The sequence below is a fragment of the Dermacentor variabilis genome, chromosome 2 (genome assembly GCF_050947875.1).
Source record: "Dermacentor variabilis isolate Ectoservices chromosome 2, ASM5094787v1, whole genome shotgun sequence".
Taxonomy (NCBI): Eukaryota; Metazoa; Arthropoda; class Arachnida; order Ixodida; family Ixodidae; genus Dermacentor; species Dermacentor variabilis.
The window spans coordinates 28,582,113-28,596,100 of record NC_134569.1 but is presented as its reverse complement, the minus strand read 5'-3'; the positions used below and the strand labels follow the sequence as shown (position 1 = coordinate 28,596,100).

Genomic DNA, 13,988 nt, shown 5'->3' with positions numbered 1-13,988 from the left:
TAGCAGCGTTGCGTGCTTGTTCTTGGTGTTGTCAAAGAGTGAGTGCGTGGCTGTTATGTTCGTGTGCCTGTCATTGCGAGAACTATGCGGCGGCGGTGAAAAAATGCCGAAGCTATAGAAACAGTGCAAGGAGAAGACCTGCTTTGTGCCGTTGTGTAGAAGCGGTTACCGCTCGAACAAAGGGCGTGTATCCTTGTTCACTCTACCATCTGATACGAACCGGCAGCAGAATGGGCAAGAATGATCAGGAGAACGGACAGAAGGCCGGCACCAACTGCTGCGGTTTGTGAAAAACATTTCGAAAACAGCTTAGTCGAGCGCTCGTTCTCTATCACCGTGAATGACGTTGTCCACGAGATTCCCCGCGATAAAACACGCCCACGGTGGAAGTATTCTTCCATCGTGACCACACCTGAAACCCTAAGCTATACCCACGATATTCCCTGAGTATGCTAAGCATTCAGCTTACTTTTCCTGAGTACCAGGGGGAAAAAAACAAGAAAAAATGAGCAGTAGTGCTTTGATCTTCTATACTGCAGGTTATGTTGCACGAAAGATCACTGCCCAAAATTCTTGACCAAATTGTACAGGCTTCCTTTGCGTAAGTAAAGCTGAAGCTAGTAACGACGCTGCTTCATTATTGCACTTCCCATTTTGACAATGGAGGCCTTGCTTGTCTATCTTCCAGATGTTGTCAACTGCTGTGAAGGCTGTGGAAGATGCTTTTACTGTGTTCTTCAGCAGAAACAAGTTACATGTAGCGAGTGTAGCTGATTTTTCAGGTCAGCTGCAGACAGCTGGCCTTTCCCCAAGTAGGGTGCCCAGAGCATGAAAAGCCAGCTTTGACAGCGCTTGCAAACTTCTTTATTTTCTTGAGGTTTCGGTTTTTTTGTAAAAGGCATCAACAAAGAGAGGGAAGCGCAAAGGCAACGGCAGAAGCTCCTTAAACTGCATCACTGCGCGATATATTTTCTTCATGTATGTGTGCATTATCTCGTCTAGGGCTGTCTTATATGCCTGCGTTTGACTGTTGTTACGCATAAATAAAATCTTTGTTACACTTTAATGAAAGATCTGTTTCCTATTTTTGTTCATGTATATCAGACATAAAAAGAAATCTGCACGTATTTACCAAGTATAAAAAAATGTATAGTACACGGAACACCACGTGCAGTCCATTTTACAGGCAATTTTTTTTTTTTTTTTTTGCTTATTATCCTATCCTCGGGGCCCAATGGGAATTATAAGGAGATGGGTACATGGTTTACAAACAATCAAAAACATTCAAACCTATGAGGACAACAATAAGATAATAGGCAGAAATAGCAGCAAATAAAATAAAAAGAAAGAACAGAGAAATTAAAGTCATTTCAAAAGATGATCGGTTACAGCGGTTTTGAATGGTTATGCATTAATATAACATCGATAGAACAGTAACGTAACCTTAGAATTCCTTTTCTTTATTAGAATGAAAAATGTTACCTAAAACTTACCCTTAAAAAATTACGTTGCAATCATCGCTAGAATAAAAAAACAAGTGTCCTTAGCTATCGCCGAAGAGACACGTACGAAGGCGAACGCCTTGTAAAGCCTACTCTAATTCACTCTAGTCCTCCTTCATCCACCCTAATCCTCCTTAATTAATACACCTTAATCCCTCTAATTCAGCGTAATCCCCCTTAATCCAATCACTATAATCAATAATGAAATTTGCTAATGATTAGCATCTCTTATACACGGCTGGACATGCTTTGGTTCGTTTCTGGCCTTCCTTGGATTGTGTGATATGTTCTGTACCTCACAACACGGCCTTGGAACATGGAGATCAAGGCATTTGCCTTAAAAATTACGTTTTCTCTTCGCCAGCATAGAAACACATTGAGTTCCCCGCTCGAAGCCCAGCTGAGCTAGCACACGCTTTTCGTGCAAGCGACAAGCGCTAGAGAAGCCTGTTGTAATCAAAACAAGCCCTGATTTATAAATCAGCTGCCCACATTTGAACTGTGCTGCTGCTACAGCTTAATAAAAACAAAAAGCGCAGCAGCCCGCTTGCCGATGCTGTGGAAACACGGCGGGCTACGAAGACCGGATGGTGCCGTGGCACCCACCTGCACTGCAGCGCCCCTAGCAGCAGCCGCCGACATTCATTGCATTTGGTGCCACCCGGGAGGCCGCGGACGGCACACTAGCCAGTATATTCTAGGCACTATAGTAACATCGACTAAGCAGCCAACTGCGGTGCCTAGTAAGCCGACCGAAGCCAGAGCCAATGTAGCTCTTGCATTTCATGCATGCCTTCCTCCATGGTGCATTGTTCCTGCTGTTTGTGTGTATGATTAGTGTTGGCTAGGCCGTGTGTGCGGTGCACCATGTAAAGTTAGAAACCTCGTGTGTTTGATGCCATGGTGCTATCAAAGCCCAAGAAAAGGTATTTGCAGAAGTTCTTGCGATCTTACACTTCTGAATTTCTGTGCTTTTTGACATCAAGAAATGGAGAACATTTTGCATTTTGCTGATTACACCATGAAAGATGGGTGATCCATTGCCGACCAGCTTACTGGTGAAAAAATAATCAGGATGTGTGCGAAGTGGCGAGAAGCATGTCTTAGATGAAGACATTGGTTTGGAAGACACGGCCGCAGTGAGAATAAAGTCACGAGACCTTCGCCACTGCGACCACTTATCAGTCACAAAATGACGAGAATTGCAGCTTCCAAACTACTATTGTGCAAAGTAGATGCAGGATTTGCTGATTGATTCGCTAAATAAAATTTGTTGATGTATTAAGCATTTGTTTATTATTCTCTTAGTACCCTCGATAATTTGACATTTGGTTAATTTAGGAATTTTTTATTGGCCCCATGAATTACAAATTAACAAAGTCTTACAATGCAAAAAAGAAAATATGAAAACTTGCCTGCTTACAAAATTTAGGATCTGAAATAGATTCTCTCTTTTGTTTCTTTATTTTTTTTTACTTTTTATTTTTGCTTACAATAATTGAGTTATGCTCTAGACCTTGCCAAGATGGAAAGAAATAACATGGCACTGAATGACTTATTTTAACGTATACTTATCCATGTTCCACTCCCTGCAGATGCAGTCATCAGTCAGGAGGACGCAGCCAAGATTGATGCCTACCTTAGTCGAGAAGATGATAGGCGGCAACCCAACCGGCGTGGACGGGGCCGTGGTGGCAACTTTAGAGGTCACAATAACAAGGTGAGGCTGGTCACAGGGGTAGCAACAACTAAACATCTGCTACCTGGACTTAGCCTAAGGAAAACTATCACAGCTGTATCAGTAGAACATAAGAGTGAATATGAATACTATATCAGGGCTGACTATTAGTGGTCTCAGAAATAAAAAAATAGTCATTATTATACTTGCTCGCAAGACTCTATGCTGCCTTTCATAAGCATGCTTTGCCAAGTGGCCTAAACTATGACATTCCTGAGAGCTTAATGTGCACCAAGTAGCGTTTTCTTTCCCTCTAGTTGCACTTGCGTTCTTCCGTTCCCCCAAAATGCATTAGTGGCCCAATTCAGGTGCATCATTCAATTTTCAGTGGGTTCATTTCACTTATAGTAGGTGGATTTTGTAGTTTCACACCATTTTGCAGGCTCCTTGTTCTGCAATTCATACCCTCCTTTAACTCAGTGTGCTGTCAGCATTGGCGTACCAACTGTTTTTCAAGTGGGAGGGCAACTCTCTCTCTCTCTATATATATATATACGTGTGTGTGGTGTGTGTGTGTGTGTGTGTGTGTGTGTGTGTGTGTGTGTGTGTGTGTGTGTGTGTGTGTGTGTGTGTGTGTGTGTGTGTGTGTGTGTGTGTGTGTACAGTCGCCGACCGTTTATTCGGACCTCACGGGGACTGCGGAAATGTCTGAATAAACAGGTGTCCGAAAAAGCAGATTAAGAAAAAAAAATGGAATCCTTTATTTCCACGCACTTATTCGGGCTCGGCAGTAGGCTTAAAGAAATCGTGAATGCGCCATTGCACGCTGTTCCGTTTACGCGCAATCAGATAAGCCTGAATCTCGGAGAGGGTCGTACAGTCACTATAGGCGGCTGAAAGCACAGTCACTGCTTGTACACGCTCCGCATGCGACGGCAGCGTAGCACATGGTGCGTGATCTTCCGACTCAAGAGTCATCGTCCGGCGGTGCAGCAGAAACCTGACGAATGATCTCGCCGTCGTCGAGCTCTGCGCACGTCAGCACAGCAGTGTCAACACCTGTGGAACTGTCAAATGAGACGGTGTCCGGAGTCGCAATGCAACCACTGCGCAGGTCTCGGCAGAATATTTTCCGCATCAGTAGGGAGCACATCGGAAGGCAATAAATCTTAGGCCTCCCGGCACCCGCTTGCCGGCATTCTCCAGCGCAGTCGGTGCGAACACTGTCGGTGCCATTCGAGACTTGACGCGATGTTTCCATATGCCGCGTTGGATCACCGAAACCTTGACACAGCACACAAAGCAAGCACCACCGTGCCGGCACCAGTCACAAAAACGAAAAAACGTGGCCTGCTCGCAGCGTCGTGCGCGAAGAAACAAATCAGCTGCTGGATTGTCCTGACAAGCTGAAACCAAAACTGCTGCAGAGCCACTTTATCGAACCAGGCAGAAACGATGATGATGAGCGGGGATTTCCAGTAGCGCCACTTCGTGGGGCTGCAAGGAAGTTCCGTTCAAAAATGGCGTTCAGCAAGTCAAACCATGCACCGGTCAGAGTCTGTGCATGGTGCTCTTGACCGAGTTGACTCAAGGAGTGTCCGAAAAATCAGACGAGAGGTTGCAAGGTGTCAGAACTTTCGGCAGTTGTAATACATTATGGTCTATGGGGAGAATGGGGCGGTGCCGCGAAGCTGACCGAATAATCGGGCATGTCCAAATTTTTGGAGTCCGGAAAATCGGTCGGCGGCTGTATATATATACACACACACACACACACACACACACACACACACACACACACACACACACACAGTCGAACCTCGATATAACGAAGTCCAATTTGCAGCCGAAAATTTCATTAAATCGCGAGTTTCGTTGTGTCAAGGTTCGCATGTTTCAGCAGTCCAAATAAAGATGCAGGTTCTTGGAACGCTCCTGGCGTATGGCACCTTGTAGATAGCAAAATTACAAAGATAACCAATAAACCCCGGAACTAATAACACAACCAAGAGCGTGATGCCCGATAGCCAGCGGGTACGAACGCATTTTTCTCCATTACGCATACTGTGAAGAGGTCTGCAGCAAGCGCTGCGCCTAGTGCTCATAGCTGCCACTAGATGTGGCCATCAGAGCCATCATCATCATGATTTGTCATCACTAAAAAAAAAAAAAATTTCCTTTCACGAAGACATGGCAACCTGTGGCGCAAAGAAAAAAAAAATAATTATGCACATACCAGAGCTATCAACTTGAACATTCTTTACAAGAAAATTGGAAGTAGTATTAACTTGGTGGATCCATGAGGCCACGACTTACCATTAGAGCGCTTAACGCTCGCTGCCATCGGATGATACTGCGCTCAGTAAAGCAATGACGACGTTGATTCATGAACGCTGGAATATTTTATTTAACTTCCCACAGAGCAATTCTATGCAACTCAGGTGGAAGCGAAGAACTCCGTCAGCTTCATCTGCCGCTTTTTAAGAGCGCAGAGCAGAGCAGCTGCCACGAGTCAAGGACATCTGTTATATACGCCATACTTTCGTCACCGTCATTGCACTCACGGCGGAGCAGGGCCTTAAAATTAAGGCAAAAGTGCGGGCTTGTTTCATGACCATGTCGCACTTCACTGGCAGGGACCGATGACGCATTTCAGCGACGTATGCCGCAAGCTTAGCCTACAGCTCCGGAAAGCGTCCAGACTTCGGCACGTGGGAAATTTCTCACTTGTCGTCACAGGTGAAAATTTCGCTTCTCTGCAGTCGCCACTCTCGCACCACCCGTTTGTGATTTGTTTCTTCTGCGTAAAGGATGGCAGCCCTCTTGAACGCTGCTGTGAATGAGTGCCGAACGATTAGTGGGCCTGGAGCACTCGTGACGACTGGGGAAGCATAGAAGTAGCCCGTAGCCGGCAGTCAAGTGGAACGCGCCAAACCAATGCCAATGCCTTTCAACAGAGAACGAAACCCGCGAGCGGTGTCTGCTCCTCCATGAACTACTGATACTCCCCGCAAGCGCCACCGTTCTGAGGGTGCCGCCGCAAATGGGAACAGCGGCGCTTCCATCATAGACACCTCCGCCCCCCCCCCCCCCCCCCATGAGTGTTGCATGCACTGTAAAACTCTCAAAAATGTTGAAAAACCCTTCCGAAAAGCAAACAAACACGCGGGATAGCGAAAAGATACGGGTAGGGCTATAGAGCAAACATAAAATTGTAACTATGTTGTAGCTCCCGTTGGTCTCGCTTTTTTGGCGGGGCCATGTTTTGGTTTCGATTGTTAGTCCACCCCCTCCCCCCACCCCAACTTCAGACTTTCAAATTTTAAAAAATTGGTCGACTTACAATCGTGTAAATATGGTAACCAACTAAGAAAACATGCCCAACGACCGCTGTTCGTAAATTTACTTCCAATTGGCGCTTTCCTGTTCCAACAGGCCGGTGACGTCATAGCGTGACGCGTTCCGGAACTTCTGAAGCACTCCGGCTAGCACTACAGGAGCGCGTCCGCTGCGGGTTTCATACGTGCATAATAGATGGCGCAGCGGCACGCTCTGCTCCACGTATTAATGCGCGCCGGGAAAATTTGAGCATTAAAGGGTGCACGCAAATTGCTGTATGCCCGGCTAAAGTTATTGTCTGCCTGTCAAGGAGGCTCCTGGTGCGTGTGCGTGCGGTGCGCAAGGACTTCGTTAAATCGGAAGTATAGTATAAAGTGACCTCGTTAAATCGCGAAAAAAAATACATGGTTTTCAATGGGGCAGAGATTGGGAAAAATAAAAAGTGCGTTATTTCGAGAATTTCGTTAAATTGAGGTTCGTTATATCGAGGTTCGACTGTGTGTATATATATATATATATAATATTGGAAAGTGATCTTTGCAGTTTGTGCCACCTGGGATTTCTCTGCCGCCACTACTCTGTCCGCATTGATGCCACGCCAACAATGACAGCTGCACTACTATAAACCTGCATATAATTTTCCCTTGCATTAGTTTTTCGTATGCTTTACAACGAAGCCCAACACGGAGGGTTCCTTCCAAGGGGAGCGGAGCGAGTCGGTGCACAGTGCAGGTGGGAGGGAGGTTAGGTAGATGCCGCTTTAGCGGCCACAGACCAATAAACGATGACTAGTCCTTTTATTTAATGTGTTAATGACATGTTGATTTGTTGGAAAATATTCATTGGAGGTTATGTGGAAGTTCATGATCACGTCTGGGCGGAGAATGCATACTCTGAGCAGGCCGAGGTGCCACATATACTGTAAAGTTCTCCTCCCTTGTGGATTACCCGATTGCCATTGCAGTAATAAAGACTGAAAAATGTGTCAGTGAAAGTTATCTTTGTCATCGACAGATCTGGTTTTCACTCATACATTATCAACCATTCTAGTGTTGCCAACATTTGAGGAAGCGTCACTGAAGTGAGACAGAAAAAGTCACTAAAATTCTCGCTATAACTGTGAATAGTATTTTAAGAATGTAGGTGTTTTGAAACACTCTAATGTAAGCTAGTGTGAAGTAAATAATTTACCTGGACGTGTCATGTTGGTGTAATGTTGGTGCAGCTGAAGGAAAACTGAATTTACCAACAGAGTATAGAGGGTTCTAGCTTTAATAATGTATTTTCTATAGGATAGGTGAATATCGAAGTTTGAATATGAATAGTTGGTGTGTAATATTTTATTCGTATTCAAAAACATACTATTCGGTATTTTTGAATAGCAAAACTACTGTATTTACTCGCATAATGATCACACTCCCATGTTGATCTCATCCCGAACTTGTCGCAGTGATATGTCGTGTGCCAACCCTAGCTAATGATGATCGCACTTAACGTCTGTTGAATGCTACACGAATGACTCTTGTAGACATACCAAACGGTCTGCACGCACCAAACATTATTAAGCAGATGCTTCATTTCATTCCTTTCATCACTTTCTGCACTTCCATGAAAAAAAGAAACTACAACCAAACTTACCTTGGCTTTATTATTTGTAGGCTGTGTAATGGTAAAAGGCGGTTTTTATTCTTCTAGCCTGAACTCGTGGGCACGCAACAAATCGCGAGCGACGATAGTGGCCACGTTTACACTGATACGTTAGCAGTGTACCCTATTCATACGCCTACACTTGTAACACAGCTACGATATTCGCCCACTCTCAGCGGAAACGTACCATATTAGGATAGTAGTGAAGACAAATGTCGCAGTTTCTGCAGCATGCCCGCCATGTGTTTCTATGTCACTGGCAGCTAAGCGCGCCCACCTCTGTTTCTGTCCCCTCAAGGTGGACATGGCTACGTTATTGTCGTAAACTTGCCGATATTTACAATATTATTCGTTACTGATACGGAATAAACTGTTTCGATGTGCGTAATGTACTCGCGAGAAGGAAAAAAAAAAACGCGTTCGGCTTACTCCACCGGCCACCATTTTTGTTGTGGTGTCCCGAACTGTTGTCATCTCGCAGCAAGCGCGGGATGGAAAAAAATGTTTTTTTTCTTTTCACAGGAAATTCTGCGTAATGATCACGTCAATTTGCGTAAATTTTCTTGACAAAAAAGTGTGATCATTATGCAGATAGATACGGTAACCAAATTTTTCACAAGTGACTGTTAAAATCGGGTTACTGTTCTCCGGCTGCTGAGCGAAGTATCGCAAATTATAATTCATCATCATCAGCAGCAGCCTGTTTTATGTCCACTGCAGGATGAAGGCCTCTCCCTGCGATCTCCAATTACCTTGCCAAGGTTGACGACTGGGCGTGTTGGTATAGCATATTAGAGGTTGGATTGCGCAACATTTTGACAAGACACACAGAAGAGAAACATACACCACAGAGCGCTACTTGCAACTATCGTTTATTCCCTTAACAATGGAATATATACAGGAAGATACTCAGGGGAGCAGGGCAATAGCGACAAAAAACAAATAAACAAAAAACAAAAAATGTTTTGACAAACATGGCCATTTACCAAAATTAAATCTGTATGCGATTTTCCAGGCAATATAGAAAGTGTTTGATATACGCAATAATTTGATATATCCGTGTTCAATATACCGAGGTTTGACTGTATATAGAGTGCTATCATTTGCAATGCTTGCCATTCAAACCCTGTCAAGGTGCGGCATTTCCGGAAATGAAAGTGCAATCGAAGGAGAACTGACGAATGAGCTATCAAACTTCCGAATGACGTCTGCCTGAATGATTTCACGTGTCAGCGGTGAACTATGTTTAGCTAGCACTTCGCGTTTTTCCAAGTAGGGCTTACACCTGTGGTCGCAGCAATGAATACCCAGATGGCCCTGTACCTTGTTGCACACATTATTATGGTGCTCCCTGAGACGCTCATTTGAGCACCTTACTGTCTGTCCCACGTACGTTTTTCCACAAGTGAGAAGAATCACATATACAGTCAACGACCGATTTTTCGGACCCTCTAGGGAACGTAAAAATGTCCGAAAATTCAGGCAGTCCGAAAAAATGAATGCATGCAAAAAATCTCACCTTTTTTTCTTTTTTTCTCAGATCTAGAGGTAAAGGGCGAAGTACCAATCTTCCGAAACCCTGCCAAAGCATCAATGAAGGTGCTATAAAAAGAGGCGTTCAAAAACTCTGTATGCAGCCGACTGCCGGTTTATTATGTACATGTGCATCGTCGGGCAGCCAGTGTTATTGCTGCAGTGGCTTGAAGAACTTGTTGATTGTTGTTTGGATGGCGTTCCGGTTGCATGCGATCATATTCGCCTCGATCTGAGCAAGGGTCATGTCAGCATTGTACACCGATGAAAAAGTCAAAGTGCTTGCGTCAACTCGGCGCTTGTAGGCGGCGCAGGCATTGACTCCTCATTTTCAACATCGGAGTCTTCTGAATCCCCCACAACCTGACGGACTATTCCCTCGTCAGTCAGTTCTGTGCAGAAGTTGAGCTCGTTGTCAGCTTCAAAAAACTGTTCAAAAGTTATTTCCGTGGGTACGGTACTGCTTTCCGCGCTTCGATGTCATCGGCGAGGACGACGAACACGGGCTGGGGGCCATCGAAGGCCAGCGAAATCCTCAAGTTGTGAACAGTGGAGTTCGCTGACGAGCGTCGAAGCACCTTGGCCTAGCGTCGCAGAGCACACTTGACACAACAGCACAACCACACACCACGCTAGCCAAAACGTGGCCTGCGCAAACAAACGAAATAGCGCAGCTCCGGAAACTCCGCCGGAAGCGGAAGTGCGGCCATTTGCGGCGATGAACATAGCCAGCGTGGCCAGACCAAATCAGTGTGTCATGACTAGATTAGGCTAGTTGTAGTTCAAAGCAGTGATATGCTTCGGCTGCAAGTCGATTTCCTTCGCAAGGGCGCTGCGCGAGGAGCCAAAGGGCCTTCCGTCGCTTCAAAAAGTCCGGAAAATTGGACGGCGGGGGGTTCGAGCGTCCGAAACTTCAGATGTCCTTATACATTGATTCTATGGGGCTCGTGGCGGTGCCGCGAAGATGTCCGAAATATCAGGCATGTCCGAAAATTTGAGCGTCCGAAAATTCAGTCGTTGACTGTACCACACTAGGGATGCAGGGCACTAAACCCTTCCTGTGTTTCGCAATACAGCAGCCATGCCTGGCTTTGGAAGCAAACTTGCAAAGCTTTGCTAGCTTTCCCAGAGCGGAAAAAACAACCGCAACACCAACGCGTTGCCCTACCCTCTTCTGTTTGTGGGGCACATCGTGTTTTTAAGTAGGTACTGCAAGACTTCTTCTTTTCCAGTGGCGTATGTGGTTTTTTCCACCCCAATAAACTCTGATTTCTCTCTGGCATTGGAATTAGACACTGAAAAACACTGATTCAAAGAGAAAAATATAAATATCAGGAAATGACCCCTGAATTTTAGGAAAAATAACCGAAACACGAAACCCTACTCACAGTTCATCTTGCCATCTTGAATGCCACAGAGAGGAGGCAATGGGGCTCCACGAGGTGGCGGGGCTCCACGAGGTGGCTACCGTGGCGCTGCACAACATATTGAGCCGTGGGTGGCGCCGCCCTTTGCCATGCACGGTCCAGGCCTCGTGCGATTTGGCGCGCAGTCTCCACCCCAGCGAGCTTTTCACCAAGGAAATGTGGCCAGTGCAGAGGGGCCACGAGGCAAGATCTTTGTGAACCCCCAGTTCCGCAACGGTGCCGCCGGACTGGGACCTGGCGTGCAAAATGAAGGTATGTAGAGACCCCCTCCATTAAGTCTTTGCCCGTCGGCGCTGCCATCCTGAATTGTCCAAGAAATCAGTAGCAAAAAAAGTTTTCAGGCTCCTGCATGTGCCAACTCTAAGTAATGCTTGAGTGTGGTGTTGAGTCAAATGTAGATTTAATGAAACCTGATTTTGCTAAATTATTTGTAGGGATGTGTGAATCTTCAAAAATTTCTAATACCATTGAATGTTATATCTTGAATATCCACATTTTATTTGAAAAGTAGGTTAAAATATTGTCGAATATTCAAAGCAAATCAAATATGTCGCTGGCTATGCAGGAGCAAACATGGTCCTTAGAATTTGTTTCTGTTAATCTAAGAATATGTGTATGATTTTGTATTGAATTTGTAATCATTTCACGGTGCTGGCAAAATTTCCCCTATAAAGCACACTCAGCCACTGGGTGTTCAAGCACTCAGTAGCGAGGGGCTCTGGTTTGCCCACAGTTTAGGCGCACTTAGAGTGAGACGAAAGTTTGTGAGCGCAGCTGCACAAAAATATCGAACTGAAATAGGATCTTTCATTCTGGGAGTATAGGTTCAATGGGCTGATTCTCAGAAGCAGTGCCTTTCCATGCTGCCTCACTGCAAGTATGCCAGCTCCAAGCCACATGCCCTTGTCGTGCCTCCGTGCAGAATATTGCATGCCTGTTACTTACTACATTTCAGGATAGATTGATAACTGATCCACTACTGCCATATGGGTCCAAGTGAAACCTGGGACTTGTAGTACAGATATTGCAGGTGTTCCACGATGGGTATTACCGCAATACCTGTGTGTGTCGCGGTATGCTAAAGGGCACTATCGTAAATGAGTACAGTTACATTACGCATGCTGACTTGGAGTTATAACCACATTTTTTCATGCATTTGAAGAGAGAGGTGCCCTCTCTCTTCCTGTAGTATAATGTAGTACAGTTAAACCTCGATATAACGAAATTCTTTACATAACCTCTTGTCTTTAGAACAACATAGATTTAGAACTTAAATAAACGTAGTGTGTTTGTAATTTCAATGTAACAAAATTTCACTGCCGCTGCAAAGGAATACCGAGGCAATAAATGAAAACTTGCGCGGATGCAGATGGTCAAATGATTGAATTACAAGCGGCTGCTTGCAAACGCACCTGTCAAGTCGCACGCTGCTCGACATGAGCGACTGCCGAAGTAGAACCGCATCATGTTCCATATGGACCCTTTTGCGGCGATCCCATGGACCCTGCCATGTTTGATCACGTGGTGACGCGTCCATTGCTTGCCTCAGCTGCCTCCGTTGGCGCTGCATTTACAATGGGTGTGTATGACACCAGTGCGGCGATATCTCGCGAAACCTTTGTTTCAGGAGATATCGCAGGCGGTGGCTGGGTGGACGACATGAAGCTTTGGCCACAACTTCAGAGAACATGCAAAAGTGCTTTGGAAGCTAATTAAATTACGTCCGAACGGCACGAGCAGTGCGCGGTTCTTGTTTTAAAAGCAAGGCTAAATATGTATTACAAGCTATCTAAACTTCGCGCTCATGAATTGAATCATGATTAGTGTGCTTTGCTTTTCGTTCTTTATTTGGCAAATATTTTGAAGCAGCGGCTTGTCACATTCCTGACTCGGTAAATTTCCTTGATGCAGTCACTATCTGATTCTTTCTGCTTAATCGCTCACAGGTATACTTAGTTCCAATAAATTCGCTCTTGCTGTGCGCAAGGCTTGAAACGTAACCGTAATACGTAATATGTAACACTTTTTAGCAAAGATGTATTATCGCTAGTAACTCTCTTACCCTTGTGGACTGTTACGAAACATTCAGCTTCGGCCATACATGCACTATCGGTGCAGTCTGTCATTTATTGTGCGTACATGGTGCGCATATATTCAAGTGTGCACCCATTCACTTATTGACACGTTGGCGATAAAGTGGGCAAAAGATTCCATACCAGTTGCGGTAGATGTGTGTAGATACTGTGCATGAAGCATACTATGACAGGAAGCAGCGGTATTCACACCTTTCTTTGAAGGTTAACGGTACAATGCCGGCGGATGAGCAAATTTCTGTATCCTCGAAGAAAGCCCTACATCTCTAAGTGCCGATAACACGTGCAGACAGTTGCAACAAGGTCCGCGAACTTGACTACACAGGTTCATTTTGTTCCTTAATATGCCAGTCGCTGTTTTTACAGCCAACTACTGCACATGTCTTCAATACACAGGATTCAATCTGACATTACAGTCGAGCTTACTTATAATGTAGCAACCACGACTCGCACAACAGCGGTTGAAAGTGCAGATGGAGAAGCCCTTGCACTGGCAACGGCGACGGAGCAAACGTGACGGAGGCAAAAATCCAACCAGTGCTTTGGCTCACTGCTGCATCACAAAGTGCTTTGCTTGGACCGAGCAAGCACCAGGAGAACTGGCGATGTACAAGTTTGCTGGCACTGCTTGTGCTATTCCCTAACTACTATACGCAAGATGGCTAGCCATAAAGAGAAGGCGAATTGGTGACCATCAAAGAGGGGAGAAGGGAGCTTCAACACGCAGGGGTGTAGAGAGGGTGGCGTTCCCAAGGAGATAACGAAATTT

At 45.3% G+C, this 13,988-nt stretch overlaps 1 protein-coding gene across 5 annotated transcripts in view; it reads left to right on the top strand.

Moving 5' to 3' along the window:
* LOC142571563 (uncharacterized) overlaps positions 1-13,988 on the top strand; it is a 127,199-nt gene that overhangs the window by 19,324 nt on the left and 93,887 nt on the right. For all 5 annotated transcript variants that reach the window (XM_075680030.1, XM_075680028.1, XM_075680026.1 and 2 more), the window contains exons 7-8: positions 3,098-3,222; positions 11,117-11,378. In XM_075680030.1, coding sequence (XP_075536145.1) covers positions 3,098-3,222; positions 11,117-11,378 — 387 coding nt within the window. The remainder of the gene's footprint in view (positions 1-3,097; positions 3,223-11,116; positions 11,379-13,988) is intronic.